This window comes from Giraffa tippelskirchi, chromosome 1 (genome assembly GCF_054371585.1).
Source record: "Giraffa tippelskirchi isolate mGirTip1 chromosome 1, T2T-mGirTip1v1.2.pri, whole genome shotgun sequence".
Classification (NCBI taxonomy): domain Eukaryota; kingdom Metazoa; phylum Chordata; class Mammalia; order Artiodactyla; family Giraffidae; genus Giraffa; species Giraffa tippelskirchi.
Window position 1 is genome coordinate 103373377 of NC_137275.1, and position 15311 is coordinate 103388687.

Sequence of the window (15311 nt, forward strand, 5' to 3'; positions counted from 1 at the left end):
TATTCTTTCTAGGCTTTTAGTCATCGTTTGCCAATCCAGTCAGTCAACAAATATTTATTACATGCCTTCTACATAGCTGGGTATCTGAAGTACTTGAGTGAAAGGGAAAGGCGTTCCCTGTGTCCTCAATTCTAGACTAAGAAAAAGAGAGAAAAATTAAAAAACTGATGAAGCTAGATAAGGGCATTGTAGACTATAATAAGGAATTTGCATGGGGAAGCCTCTGGTATTCTTCACAGAGAATGAATTGATTCATACACAAATGATGAACTGATTCATACACAAATGAATCTTCAATATTGTTTTTTGAAGGTACTGGCTGTGATGTCCACCAGCTTCTTATAATGTGATAATGTTAACTTTGACTTGATCTCTACAAATGTAGAAATATTTCTATGCTGAAAGCAAGTATGTCATAGATATAAGTGCCATTCTTAATAATTACATGTTGGTAATTCTCAAGTTACTGTAAATAAAAAATCAATGCTATCCCCCACAATACCACAAAAATCAAATGGATTTCCAATAACTGCAGTTTTGAGTGTGTCTTTTCTGGTTTCTGAGGTCCTCGGGAAAAAGTGAATTTAGACTGCTTCCTCTTGACAGCTATTTGTATGAATGTAATTCAAGTTGGAGGATTTTAATCAGTTGAGATTATCATAAAATATATTAGACATGCGTGGGTATGTCCATATTGCTGAAGTGGCTTATTAAATATAACTTTATGATTGAGAATGGCAAAGAAATAGAATATACCTGATCTTCTATAGCTCAGTATGAATGTGTAGGTTTAATTTGTTGTTAATTTCATATCGCAGGCCCTGCGTTCCCCATCCTGCGCCTTGCTGGGGGGAGCAGTGTGCGTGAGGGCCGAGTGGAGGTCTACCATGCCGGTCAGTGGGGGACAGTCTGTGACGACCAGTGGGATGATGCAGATGCAGAAGTGGTCTGCAGGCAGCTGGGTCTGAGGTTGGTTCTTCTTCTTTTGTTTTGCTTACATTTCTAAGTTTATTACTTCCATACCCAAAGATAGGTGTGTTTAAATTGCACATTTCTTTGAACAAGTAGAAAAAGCCACCTTTTTGATCATTGTATTTGGCGGTAGTCTCCTTGAAGAGAATGTCTATGTACCTATAGATCTAACCTGTTTGTATCTGAATTCAACTGATTTTGTATCCTTAAGAACCTTAAGCCTTTTACCACTTTTTATCGGGAGCCTTTATAGGACTCCCAGGTAGTAACTAGCACGGTCAACTGCAGTAACTTACCAAAGTCATATGATGAAACTAGTTGTGAGGCTTTAACTGAAGTTCAACTTCTTTCCCCCAAATATCGTCTAAACTTTTGCCCTTTGCTCCTTATTTGTTAGGTATGTGCTTAGAACAAAGAATGTTTATTAATGTTCAAAGGAAATAATTCCTATGCAGGATATGGCAATGAAGCTTGTGGAATAAAGACAGAAAACCAATATTATATGTTGCTTTAGTTATGGTTACTTTGGAATAGTATGGTATAATTGTGTATCCTCTGATCCTTGTCTTTAGTGATTTTGAACATTGGTATAGCAGGCCTAAAAGTTTCTCTGAAATTATACTGGCAGATCTTCTGAAGTTGATATTTTACTTTAAATTGGAAAAAAATTATTTAGCATGTTGTGGCAGGTAGGGGTGGGTTGATGTGGAGACCTCTCAAAATTAAGTCTTCTCAGTTCTTGTTTCACTTTGTCCAGTTAAGCATAGTCTTTGACACTGGAGCATGATTTTTGAACCTTGAACCGTAATTTTTTTGCAATTGTTTTTGCAACTGACCCCTCCCCTCCCACTTTTTCAAAACTGTAGGTTAATATTAAAGTATTTTAAAACAAAATAAAGGTGTTTCAACATTTTACCTCTAAATACTTCAGTGTATACTTCACCTTTTAAAAATAAGAACATTGTCCTACATAGCCAAATTATCATCACAACTAATGTCAGTGGTAATCATTCTTACATTGTTTAATATCCTGTAATATTCAGATTTCCACAGGTGTTCCCACCATGTCCTTGACGGATGGTTTCTCTGTAGCAGAATTTAGCCCAGGGCCTTGTGGTGCATCTGGACGTTATACCCCCAAAGTCTTTTAATCCAGAACAGTTTCTTGTTTTTCCTAACACTGACTTGTTGCAGAGACCAAAGACCACACCAGTTGGTTTGTAGAATATCCTCCCTTCTGAATTTGTCTCATTCTGGTTCTTGTAACTTCTGAAATGGGAGGCTAGATCCAAAAGTTTGATTAGATAAACATCACTCAAGTATTTGCTTCCCAGGTGGCGCTACTGGTAAAGAACCCACTTGCTAATGCAGGATACTCAAGAGACCTGGGTTCGATCCCTGGGTTGGGAAGATCCCCTGGAGGAGGAAATGATAACCCACTCCAGTATTCTTGCCTGGAGAATTCCATAGACAGTGGAGCCTGGCGGGCTATAGTCTGTGGGGTCTCAAAGAGTTGAATACCACTGAGCAACTAACACTTTCACTTTCATAGTTTTAAAAGTGAGTCTAAAAATCCATGTTGTAATGTAGAGTTCTTTCTTGAGAGCCAAGATTTTTTTTTTTTTTCACTTACATAAACAGTTCTCAAACAAAGACTGTGTTGACAAACAATAGTCTACTGCATGGAAAGAATGTAGAGATAGAATCACAAGGAAGACTGTATTAATGTTGAACATATGTATGGGTTGAGTAAAGTGTTTACATCTTTCTCAAGCATTTGCTCGCTGCCATCTTTTGTATGAGGAGATTTGTGTTTGGAGAAGTGATGAAAAGGAAAAATATCTTCAAATATTCAAGACAGCAAAGATCTTCCACAAGCCTGTGTAATAACCAACAATCTAGCTTGGTGGAGATTTTCTTTTTATTATTAAGTACCCTAGGATCTGAGCTGATGCTGTTCTTTTGCTTTGTTTTTCTTTACTTTGATTTTCTACTTCTCTCATAACCTTGCAGTACAGCAGTATTCTGCAAGTGCTCTTCCCCTAGAATTTGTTTTGCTCACTTAAAGGCACAGTACTTTCAGATGCAATAATTTTTAATGTTGCATGTTTCATCTCAGTGGTACTTGCTTTGTTGAATTCCCAAAGGGAAACTATATCATGCCTCCCTGGAGTGCTGGTTACAATTTCTTTGTGAGATGCTGTCTTTGTTGACCCTCATCTTTTAATGGTGGCTGTAGATTTTGGTAGCTGGCAAGCGTCCTAAAACACAAAAGGAATAACTGTACTTAAGATATTTAAATTTGATTAATCCAGAACTCAGAGAAACATGAGGATTAGGAAAGGAAGAAGCCAAGTGTTAGAAAATTGAACTTGAGAATGCATACATATGCAGTGAAGTTTCAGATAGAGACATTTTAATTGGAGTTCCTTTTGTGCACTTAACATTAAAGCATTTCCTATGTCTTTCAGAACTCTTAAAAGCATAGCTGCTCATGGAACTGTGACATCATATTTTATTTTGTGGATATGCCATAATTTACATAAGAATTTTAAATTTTTGAGCGCTTTTTTCTTCTTAGGTTTTTTTTTTGGCTATAAAATTATCTTAAAGAAAGAACCATATTATTCCGTGGTCAAAATAAAAATTCTTCTCATGCTCTTTTTAAATATTTATTTGTTCTCTTATTTTATTGTTTATTAATTTTTAAAATACTTTATAAACATTATTAGTATGTCCAATTATTGAGCAGAAAGGAGGCCTTATTTAACAGATGAGAAAGTTAGGCTCTCTGAGATTACTCAAAGTCCCCAAATTATACTGTGAATGAAGACTGGAATCTTGAGATTTGTGGCTCCCAAGGTAGGATTTTTCATTTCATGTTACACTGTTTGCAAAATAGGCAGGTATTAATAAGAATAAATATGAATACAAGCTGAAAGAAATAGGGAAGTCAAGGGAGAAAAGTTTATTGTAGGAGGAAATTGATGATGAGCATGTTTTAGACAGACTATATATTAATGTGCCACAGACACATCACTGAAAATGCCCCAAGAGACTGAAAGAAAGTAAAGTGTTTCAGAGTCTGCTCTAAAGCCAGACAAATTTTACTATCTAATGCTGGGCAAATTGTTTAACTTCTGCAACTCAGTTTCCTCATCTGTAAACAGTGGGTAATAACATCATGGGGTTGTAGGGAGGATTGAAAAAGTTAATACATTTGAAGCTGTTAGACCAGTGTCTGGGATACAGTAATCATTCAGTATACTTCAAAATATCATTATTGGAGATAGAGGGGATTGTTTTCCAGAAAGAAATATGGACTATTGACCAGTAAAAATGAGTTTTTCATCCAAATGTTATGTGTCACAAAATGATATTTGCTGTCAAAGAACCAATCTTTTATAACCTAGCAAGTAATTCTTTTTACACAATAGAATTGCCTAACTCCATTCTGTGTCTAGTCAAAGTAGTAGCTAAATCCAGGGATTGAGTTAGTCAGGTGGTATTTTTTATTTGCTCTTTTTCTATGAAAAACAGACAAATTTTATATGAATACAATCAGATTAGCTAAATAGGTTTAGGAATGTTTTGGATACGGATCAGACATAGGATCAGTTCGGTGTCTATTGGGGATTGCTGCTGTGTAGGTCAAACAGCTTTGCATAAAATAACCTAATAAATCGATGCATTATATCAGAAAACCCCTATTCCACAAATTTATTCTGTGGTCAGATGGTGAGAAAGTAGTAAAACTGGGACTGTTACTACAAATGAACTGCCAGGGCTGATGTGGACATACTTTTCATAATGGAAGGGAAGAGAACACACAACTTTATCAAATTTACATAGTACTTATTAGCCTTTAACAAACCATGAGTCTCATGTTGCTTTCCCTGGTATTAGACAATGTCTTAAACGGCAGAGTCATCCATTTCTTTGGTATTCCCCTGAAAGCTAATACAGTCCAGGACACCAGGAAATAGGCTGAAGGACTGTGTGAATTTATAAATATCATCTTAATTTTTAATGAACTCCAAAATTAGCTGGGAAACCTAGTTTGTTTTACATCATGATTTCTTCGTGTTTTTTTTGTTTTGTTTGGTTCTTGAATTTATTGCATTAATTTTTCTGATTAGTTTATTTTAATTAAACATTTTTATCATTAAAATAATGGTTGTAAACAATGGAAAATATGGAGATGCATAAGGAAGAAAATAAAACACCCAAATGATGTTTTAAGGCTGCATTATAACATAGGTGATTTTCCCCAGAGTCACTATCCGGGGCTTCTGATCTCCCATCTAGTGTTCTCCCTTAAGGAAGGAACACAGTTTAGAGGCTGTTAATCAGGGCTTTTGCTTTTTCCTAGAACCTCTACCACATCTTTGACATATTTGAAATGCAATGTATTTCAGTTACTCTGTCCAGCCTGTCTCAAGTCACTCCCAAGTAATGAGTATTTTAGGTTTGTTATTTTTTTCTTGGGAATAGAAAGCCTTTAGTTTTTAATCTTTTAGCCTAGATTTTTAGTGCAAAGGATTTTAAGGATATGTAAAAATGCATTCTAACTGTTTTAATTTGATCACTGTAAGTTGAGCATCTTACAATATGCTCAGTGGCCATGGGTATTTCTTCTTCTGTAAATAGCTTGTTTGTCTCCATTACCCTATTTTTGATGTTGGTCGTTTTTTCTTTTATTATGATAATAATAAATTATGATTATTTACTTCTAGGAATTTTTTTTTATTTGATTGCTGTTATATTTTACAAATATATCTTTCACCTTCTTTGCCTTTTGATCTGGTTGTGGTGTATTTTGCCATACAATAGTTCAAATTTATGTGTTTGGTTTATTTATTACATAGTTCAAATTTATAAGTTTAACTTTTTTTAGTCTTTGTTTTCTGATTTCTTGGTTTTTCATCTTGCTCAGGAAATTCCCTTATTACCAAGGTTATAAGAACTATGTTATTATTATTTCATTGCATTGTATTAACTTTTTAGTCATCTTGTCTTCCTCTTTCCCTCCTTCCTCCCTTTCTTTCCTTCTTTCTATTTAAATTTTGAAACCATCTGGAGTTTATTTTTTGTTTCTGAGTTTGGGATCAAATTTTATTTTCTCTCATATTGGTCCCTGGTTTTATTTTAGCACCTAGTCTTGCCTCAAGGAATTATACTCACTGAAATTTTCTTTGACAGGTCTTTTTCTTTTCTAGCAATTGTCACCGGGCAGAGACCCAAGAGACGGTCAATCTGCCTTTCTCTAAAACTCTGCTCCTATCTGGCTTCCCCATGGCCTGCATTAGTCATCCTGTCTCTTCTGCTTCTACTCTCCAGCTTTCAGTGTTCTCTAAATCAGTTTCCATATTTGCTTTCATTAATCTCTTTCCTCTAGAGCAAGGGTCAGCAAACATTTTCCGTAAAGGGACAGATAGTGAATATTTTAGACTTTCCAATTACTCCACTGAGCTTTTGTGTAGTGCAAAAGCAGCCACAGACAATAATTTGGGAATGAGTGTGGCTTTGTTCTGATAAAACCTTATTTCTGGATAGTAAAATTTGAATTACATATATCAAAATTGCATTCCTGTTTTGGTTTTAAATTCTCAAGATAGTTATAATGTAAGGAGAAAAAGGCAACTTAAATAATGGGGAATAGATGCAGTATCGTTGAAAAGCAAACTAAAAATATAAATTCTCTAGTCTAAGAATTAAATGGCTGAAAAAGGCTGAAGATACAATTTCTGAAGTCATTTATCATTTTGACAGGCAATCATGATCTTCTTCACTGAAATCTGGGGTTCTAGAGAATATGGTGTCACTTTGAATTGTGAGAGCAGTAAATTTAGTCAAATAAATTTGAGTGAAGAGATGTTTGACCATGAGTAACAGAGAACTGAAAATAACCATGGCTTAAACAAGACATGAGAAATGCCAGGCTGGATGAGTTACAAGCTGGAATCAAAACAGTCAGGAGAAACATCAACAACCTCAGATATGCTGATAATACCACTCTAATGGCAGAAAGCAAAGAGGAATTAAAGAGCCTCTTGATGAGGGCAAAGGAGGAGAGTGAAAGAGCTGGCTTAAAACTAAATATTAAAAAAGCTAAGATGATGGCATCCAGCCCCATTCCTTCATGGCAAAGAGAGGGGGAAAAGGTGGAAGCAGTGGCAGATCTCTTCTTCATGGGCTCCAAAATCACTGTGGACGGTGACTGCAGCCATGAAATCAGTAGATATTTGCTTCTTGGCAGGGAAGCTGTGACAAACCTAGACCATGTGTTAAAAAGCAGAGACATTACTCTGCCGACAAAGGTCCGTATCGTCAAGGATATGGTCTTGCCAGTGGTCATGTCCGGTTGTGAGAACTGGACTGTAAAGAAGGCGGAGCACCGAAGAATCGATGCCTTCAAACTGTGGTGCTGGAGAAGACTCCTAAAAGTCACTTGGACAGCAAGGAGATCAAACCAGTCAATCTTAAGGGAAATCGACACTGAATATTTGTTGGCAGGACTGATGCTGCAGCTGAAACTCCAGTCTTTTGGTCATCTGATGTGAACAGCTGACTCACTGGAAAAATCCCTGATGCTGGTAAAGATTGAGGGCAGAAGGAGAAGAGGTCATCAGAGGATGAGATGGCTGTCCAGAATCATTGATGCAATGGACATGAACTTGGGCACACTTTGGGAGATGGTGAGGGACAAGAAGGCCTGGTGTGCTGCAGTCCATGGGGTTGCAAAGGGTCAGATGTGACCGCGTGGCTGAACAACAACAACAAAGACAAGAGTCTATTTCTCTCTCTGGAGACCGGAGAGAGTTAATTCAAGGTTGGTACGGTGGTTCCACAGTCATCAGGGCCCCAGACTCTAGCTTGTAGCTCTTTCATTCTTAGTTTGGTACTTTATGGACCAAGATAGATACAGTGGAGTGAATTGATACGGAAAATTATAAATTAATCATAAGTTTACCTTTGCCAGAGGCAAAAGAAGAAACAGGTCAGACTAACCTTCAATCTGACTTATGTTCTTATGTTTGTTCAGTGGCATTGCCAAAGCGTGGAAACAGGCGTATTTTGGGGAAGGGTCTGGCCCAGTAATGTTGGATGAAGTACGCTGCACTGGGAATGAGCTTTCTATTGAGCAGTGTCCAAAGAGTTCCTGGGGAGAGCATAACTGTGACCATGAAGAAGATGCTGGAGTGTCCTGTACCCCTCTAACAGGTAGGAACTTCACCCTGTCAACCTAGCCACTCTTGCCTTCGCCCGTATTTGGGCTTAACTTCCCTTCTCAATTTAGCTGATATTACTAAATGAACTTACAAATAAATCCCCCAAATAAGACATAAAAAGAATATACACTGTATATTATAATGCTATCTCTTTATTTATAGATATTTCTGAATTTTTCAGTTGAAAGCTACACAATCCTATAAAGTAATTAAGAATATATGATCTTGTTGCAATATATAGTACCTAGTAGTCAGAATCAGTGTACAATGCTACATTTAGGATGTTAGATTTTATAATTATACATTTAGTCCATTCATTTATTAGCCTGTCTTGACTCTCAGAATGTGTTTATAGCTGGTAAAACTATTTTGATGGGATTGTTGATTAAAGCACACTATTAAAGAACCAGGTTAACCTTTGCTGTGCTGAATATTCAGACTGTTCCAAATCACAGCATGCTTGTCAAGCTATGTCTTGTGTTGCAAGAAGGACATGTCTGAGTGCAAATGAGTGTATGTGTATGTACTTAAATGTTTGAGGGGAAGAAGAGAGAAATGGATGGGCAAGAGAAGTTGGGTCAACACAAATCTGTTGTTTCTATAGCAAAAAGAGCTTGAAGAAAAAAATTAAGGCTTTAATATTTCTTTAAAAAAGTCAAATGAAATACTTCTGACAGACTGTGAAATGCTGAAGGTCTACTTTTTTATTTACATAGCTCTGTATACACTGTTGTTTTATTAGAATAACCCATTTATACACAAAACAAATAGAAAATTTATACCAGATTGTAAGCCAGAGCACTTCATCTTCTTGAGCCTCCATTTCCTCCTCTTTCAAATGAGGATAGTCTTGTACTGTTGCTGGGATGGTCAAATGAGGTAACAGGTGTAACAATGCTTTGCAAACAGTGAAATTTTACATTAATAATGATTCTGTTGCTAGGAGACCTTAATTTACTTTGAATGATCCCAGAGATTCATGAAAAGTATGACTTTTTCCCAAGATTATTTATATATTTCATTTGGGAAGAGGGACAGTGTTTGGATTATTTTGGATGGAAATGGCCTCTTATACTTTTTGGGGAATGAATTTATTATATTGTGTATCTGCTTAGAAGCTTTTTACAGGATTTTCTGGGAATTAAGTATTCATTTAATTTCAGAAGACTGAAATTTAGATTTGTATTATCGATAAAAGAACACAGGCAAAACATGCACCCTAGTTTTTATTCCCTTCTCCAGGGGATCTTCCCAACTCAGGAATTGAACCTGGGTCTCCTGCATTGCAGGTGGATTCTTTACCATCTGAGCCACCAGGAAATCCTTTATGAATGCCTAAGGAATAGTAATAAATATTTTGACATGATAGATCACTCTTTAACCAGAGTAGCTTTTTCTGTCTTCATATTTCAGTATTTTTTCATTCACAGTTAAATTTTTCAGCTATTTCCAAGTTACTGTGTTTTTATACTTTTTAAATTAAAGTGACAAATATTGCTCATACTTTTAAGGAGATTAAAACCATAAGAAATTTCCCAAGTATTATTTAATCTGAAGAAATCTAAATAGTTACTTTGGAATTATATCAGAGTATATTTTTCTAGTTAGACACAAGAGTAGAAATAAAAGGGAAGTAGTTTGTTAGGACCGATATGTGTTATGACTTTGTTCAAGAACAATCCCGTTAATGATCTCAGATCACTGAGCACAGTTCTATGCTTGTGTGCTTAGTTGCTTCAGCTGTGAATGACTCTTTGCCACCCCATGGACCGTAGTCCTCCAGGCTCTTCGGTTCATGGGAAGAATCCTGGAGTGGGGTGCCATTTTCTTCTCCAGGGTATCTTCCCGATCCAGGGATTGAACTCAGGTCTCCAGCATTGCAGACAGGCTCTTTACTGTCCGAGCTACCAAGGACAATTCTAATAGGAGTTTAAAAAAAGGCCTCGAGAGAGATCTGGGTAGGATGATATTTCTCATGAAATTACAATGTTGCTCTGCCTTTTTCTGATCATTATTTGCTCAGTCTCCGTGTCTTCTTCTTGTCGCAGATGGCGTCATCAGACTTGCAGGTGGTAAAGGCAGCCATGAGCGTCGCCTGGAAGTGTATTACAGGGGACAGTGGGGGACTGTCTGTAATGATGGCTGGACTGATCTTAATACCTATGTGGTTTGCTGACAGCTGGGATTTAAGTAAGATCTATTGATATGAGATAGCTAAATGCCAAGCTATATTTTTAAAAGTCTTATTTTGTCACCCTTGCTTGTAATGTCTATAATACTAACAGTATATATTCTCAATTATTATCTACCTGTCTATTCTACCTACCTTCCTACCCCTCTTATCTACCTATCTATATATGGAAGTTCAGCAATTAAAAAACAATAACATTTCTTTGATGATAAATAACCATATCTTGCTATTTATCTCATTTGCCTTTCCTGCCATGACCCCTCTTCTTGAATAACTGGTTGGAGCCATGGATGACTTCTAAGTCCCGTTTTGTCTATTTAAGTAAGACTGTATGCTGTGAATGATCAGTTTTATTCTGATGCATTGCTACTATTGGATGTTGTTAGTAATAACATCACTGTATTTAAAATTTCAGAGAAGTCCAATGTCAAATTCTTTGGTATTACATTATTTCCTTTCTCATAATGTGATGATAATTATCACTTTTATTTGAGAAAAACAGCTTTCTTGTCATGAGATGACCTTTTGAACTCACCCTTGACCTCATTCTCTTAAAAACTGAGTATCACACTTTGAGCAATATATTTCATGTCACACACATAATGCATTCCAGAGTAAAGACCTAAGTTGCTTGAAGTAATTGCAAATGATGCCTTTGAGCTAATATCTGAATGAAGCCCATGGATGCCCATTCTTTCTTATTTTCCATATTGCTATGTCATACTTGAAGTAATTGTCTCTTGTTTAAAAGAAATAAGCAAAATTATATTATTTCAGCTTGAGATAGAATTAATTGCAAATATTTATTAAAACTTAAAATATGCTTTCATTCAAGCTATGTTTAAACATATATTTTTAAAGTTGTAAAAGTAATATAAAATTTTAGCGATTTGGAAAAAAGAGAAAATAAAAAACTACTCCTAATTTTTCCATTATTAAAACTTGTGTATAACTTTGTAGCAGCTCTAGTAGTAGATATATAATTTTACTATTCACTTTTTTACTTTATATTACTGTAGTCATAATTTTAATAACATAACTGATGATGTTCATACTATAATTTACTTAATATATCAATTAGTTTAAATTTTCCTGTTGTAAATAATGACATCACAAAGGTATAGATGTATGCGATTGACAAATATTTTGAATTTTCATGGGCAGTGCAGTTAATTATAATTATGAGGTCAAGGGCTATGACATGCTAGCCAAATAAATATTGATATTTAATTAATAAGAATTACTTTAAAATGCCGTTTCATCCAAGTAAATCTCTGTTAGTCTGAGAACTGTATCCCATTTTCACAAGTTTAGAAAAATTCAAAAATATTATTGTTTACTGTTCTCATATTTTTCCTTATTAGTGAAAACAACTGAATAAATGCTGATTTTTTCTCCATTTTTTATTTTATTTTATTGTTTCACAGATACATTCAGTTTTTCTTGCATATACAGAGTATCAGAACTTAATGGTTCTGAAAGTGTTCTCAATATTTGTTAAAATTCTAAATGATTACGTTAGAAGGTAGAATAGGCACCTGCTACATTTACATTTTAGTTTACAGAGGAATTTCTGAAAGAGAATGCACTTTTGGAATGAAAAAGACGGTGAACTCTGGGTTTCTTCATACAAACGAAATCCCAAAGTAAAATGACCTCTTGCTGTCTCTTACATAATCGATATGAATGGATGTAATCCGATTGCTGCATTTTGTGGAAACCTGGTGTAAGTTGAGCGTGATAGCAGTATGGAATTTAGGATAATTACTTTTTTAGCTAAGAATCGATAAGTCAGCAAAATAGAAGTCTTAGAATGACATTGAAAGTTGCATTGTTTTAATTAATTGAAATGTTTATCATGTTAAATAAATTTAATAAGTAAGTGCATAGGAAAAGATTAGGAAAATTCATTTTTCAGAGAGAAAGATCTCTTCATACTCTTAGTACAGAAATAATAAATTGGGATGGAAGTGACTAACATAAAATTTATGAGTTAGAGTTTAATTATTTATATAGACCAATTGAAAGACACTTCAGATATCTTTTAGCCCAGGGATTTCTGGAGGCTTGTTTGGATTTTACAGAACAAAAGAACTAAACTGGGGAGAAGATGAACGAAGGTAGAGATTGACTTATTTGCTAATTTTTGACTTTGTGGATCTTTCCTATTTCTACAGTGTGTGTATATATATATATATATATATTATAATATACTTCGGGTTTTTCAGTAAGGCAGTGTTACAAATAAAGTCAATTGAAACACAAATATAATTCATGAAAGTTTAAAAAATCAGATTATGTAACCTTATAAAAAGGTAGAAACACTGTTATTACTCTGATTTTGATGGGTTAAAATCCACGTTTCATCATGGATGGGAATGATGCTTGAGAAATCATTGAACCAATACATACATTTTGTTTTTATTTTTTGTTTACTTGTTTTCTTTGACTGTGCCATGTAGCTTTCAATATCTTAGTTCCACTACCAGGAATTGAACCTGCAACCCTTGGCAGTGAGTGTGGAATCCTAACCACTGAACCTCCAGGAAATTCCTCACATGGTTTATTTTGGAAGACAGGATAGGAAAGGGTCTTAGAGAACTAATGAAATCACATGCACTCAGAAGGCTTTCAGAGGCTGACGCAAGTGTTTTCACTTCCTGGTGCACTGTGTTATTTCCACGGTCAGGAATTTGACATTTATCTGTCTGCATTCTCTCTGGATGGTGGCTTAAATTGTAGACAAAACACAAGAATGGTTGGGGGAATAGGATTAATTATCCACTCGTTACCCATTCAGTCAATCAAACATTGTTAAGATCATCAAAATATGTGATGTAGTGAACACTACTGTTAGAAGTGAGTTCTCAGGATAGGAGAAAGAACAAGTACTTACCCTCTGAAGTCATGATGCTTAATGAAGTTGCTTGTTTTATGTTTTGTGGTTCCTTGAAACAAGAGACAGCAGTTCTGTGCATGATGTTTATTTTATTGCCACAGATATGGCAAACAAGCCTCTGCAAACCACTTTGAAGAGAGCACGGGACCCATATGGTTGGAAGGTGTCAGTTGCTCAGGAAAGGAAGCCAGTTTCCTTCAGTGTTCGCGGAGACCCTGGGGAGGTCATGACTGCAGCCATTGGGAAGATGTTGGCATCTCCTGCTACCCTGGCGGGAATGGATTCAGATTCTCCCTGGGTGAGGTCCTGCCACAGCTCTTGAGTATTCATAATCCAGTAGCCACTGCACATCTAGCCACTGGTCCGGAATGTGAGAGGCTTCTAATCTCTGGCTTTTCAAAAAGTCTATTTCCCCAAATGCTCTAATTTTTAATAATTTGATTTCATATAAAAATAGTCTTTTGAGTCTTTCCACCAATGTCACAAAATTTTACTCCTAGTTTTTCTCTACCTATGAGCCCACGTTTCTCATGTATCTGAAAGATGGAAGAAAGAAACTGCAGTGTCCATTCCCCAACTGATTTCGTCACCTATTCTGCCTCTCATTTACCTAGACTTCTAATGAACTATTTGAGAAAGGGTTGAAAATAAACCAGAACAAAACAATAGGTCTCTTTCCCACCCTCCATGATTCATTTGTCTTTAGTCCTGAGGCCTTGTCAATCATTGCTTGCCAGCCAGCCATTGCTGTGTCCTAACCTAGATCTTTCAAGTTTCTCACTGGATTCCAAGGTGGATTCATTGGAGTAAACAGCCCACTTATCTTTCTAAGATATCTTGTTACTAAAAACCCATTAGCATCACTTATTATCCCCTCATTCCAAATTTCTTCAGACTTATAGTCAGATAAAAGGTACTTAGCTCATCTAACAGTCTAAAATATTCGTGTGTAGTCTTAATCACTCAGTCGTGTCCAACTTGTTTGATGGCATGGACTGTAGCCTGCCAGGCTCCTCTGTCTCTGGGATTTCCCAGGCAAGAATACTGGAGTGGGTTTCCATTTCCTTTTCCAGGGGATCTTCCCGACCCAGTGGTCCAACCTGGGTCTCCTGCATTGCAGGCAGATTCTTTACCATTTGAGCTACAAGGAAGACCTTAAATATTGTTAGATAAAGGTCCTTTTGTGAGCAGAGAGGAACTACTATATATCCTTGACAGACTTAACATCTGATGAGGAGGCCAGAATAAATATGAATGAAAAGTGTAGAGGGAGATATTCAGAAGACTTGCCAGGACTCTACCATAGCTCTGTTTGTATCTATACATGTATTTTTTGGTACATAAATGTTGAAATAACAACTGGTGGTCCTTAAGTCTCACCTCAGGCTTGAGTCAGCCCCTTTTATATCCTCCTGTTTTGAGACTCTGAAGCTGGAATCTTCATATTATAAAATAATGGGATGTGTTGAATCCCACAGTATTAACTATTCTCTGGTGGCACAGTGGTTAAAGAATCTGCCTGCCAATGCAGGAGACGTGGGCTTGATCCCTGGGTTGGGAAGATCCCCTGGAGAAGGAAATGGCAACCCACTCCAGTATTCTTGCCTGGAAAAGTCCACAGATAGAGGAGCCTGGTGGACTACAATCCACGGGGTCACAAAAAGTGGGACATGACTGAGCATGCAGTTAAGCACACATACTTTAATTTGTCAAAGTGTATGTTGATTCCTCATTGTACTCTGACCTGTGAGATCATAGTGACGTACTCCACTAATCTAGCACTGATGATACCAGGTAGAAATACAGCATTTTACCCTGTCCCTCATAGGTCATAGTTTAAATTGTTTCTGTTTGGTCTCCTTCCTTGCTACTTTCTTCCTATAAAGGATTTATGATCCTCCTAGGATTATGTGATGAATGATTGCATGTGGTTGGGAGAGATAGAGCCTGTTTGCTAGAAATGGAACCTCTTAGCCCCAGATAGCAGGTATTTGGATCATGGAGTGATCTATTCAGG

General features: G+C 36.3%; 1 protein-coding gene across 1 annotated transcript in view; it reads left to right on the top strand.

Moving 5' to 3' along the window:
• LOC145504875 (neurotrypsin-like) overlaps positions 1-15311 on the top strand; it is a 51792-nt gene that overhangs the window by 27683 nt on the left and 8798 nt on the right. The window contains 4 exon segments of the mRNA XM_081486189.1: positions 819-969; positions 8018-8196; positions 10253-10394; positions 13396-13592. Of these exon segments, the coding sequence (XP_081342315.1) occupies positions 819-969; positions 8018-8196; positions 10253-10394; positions 13396-13592 (669 nt within the window).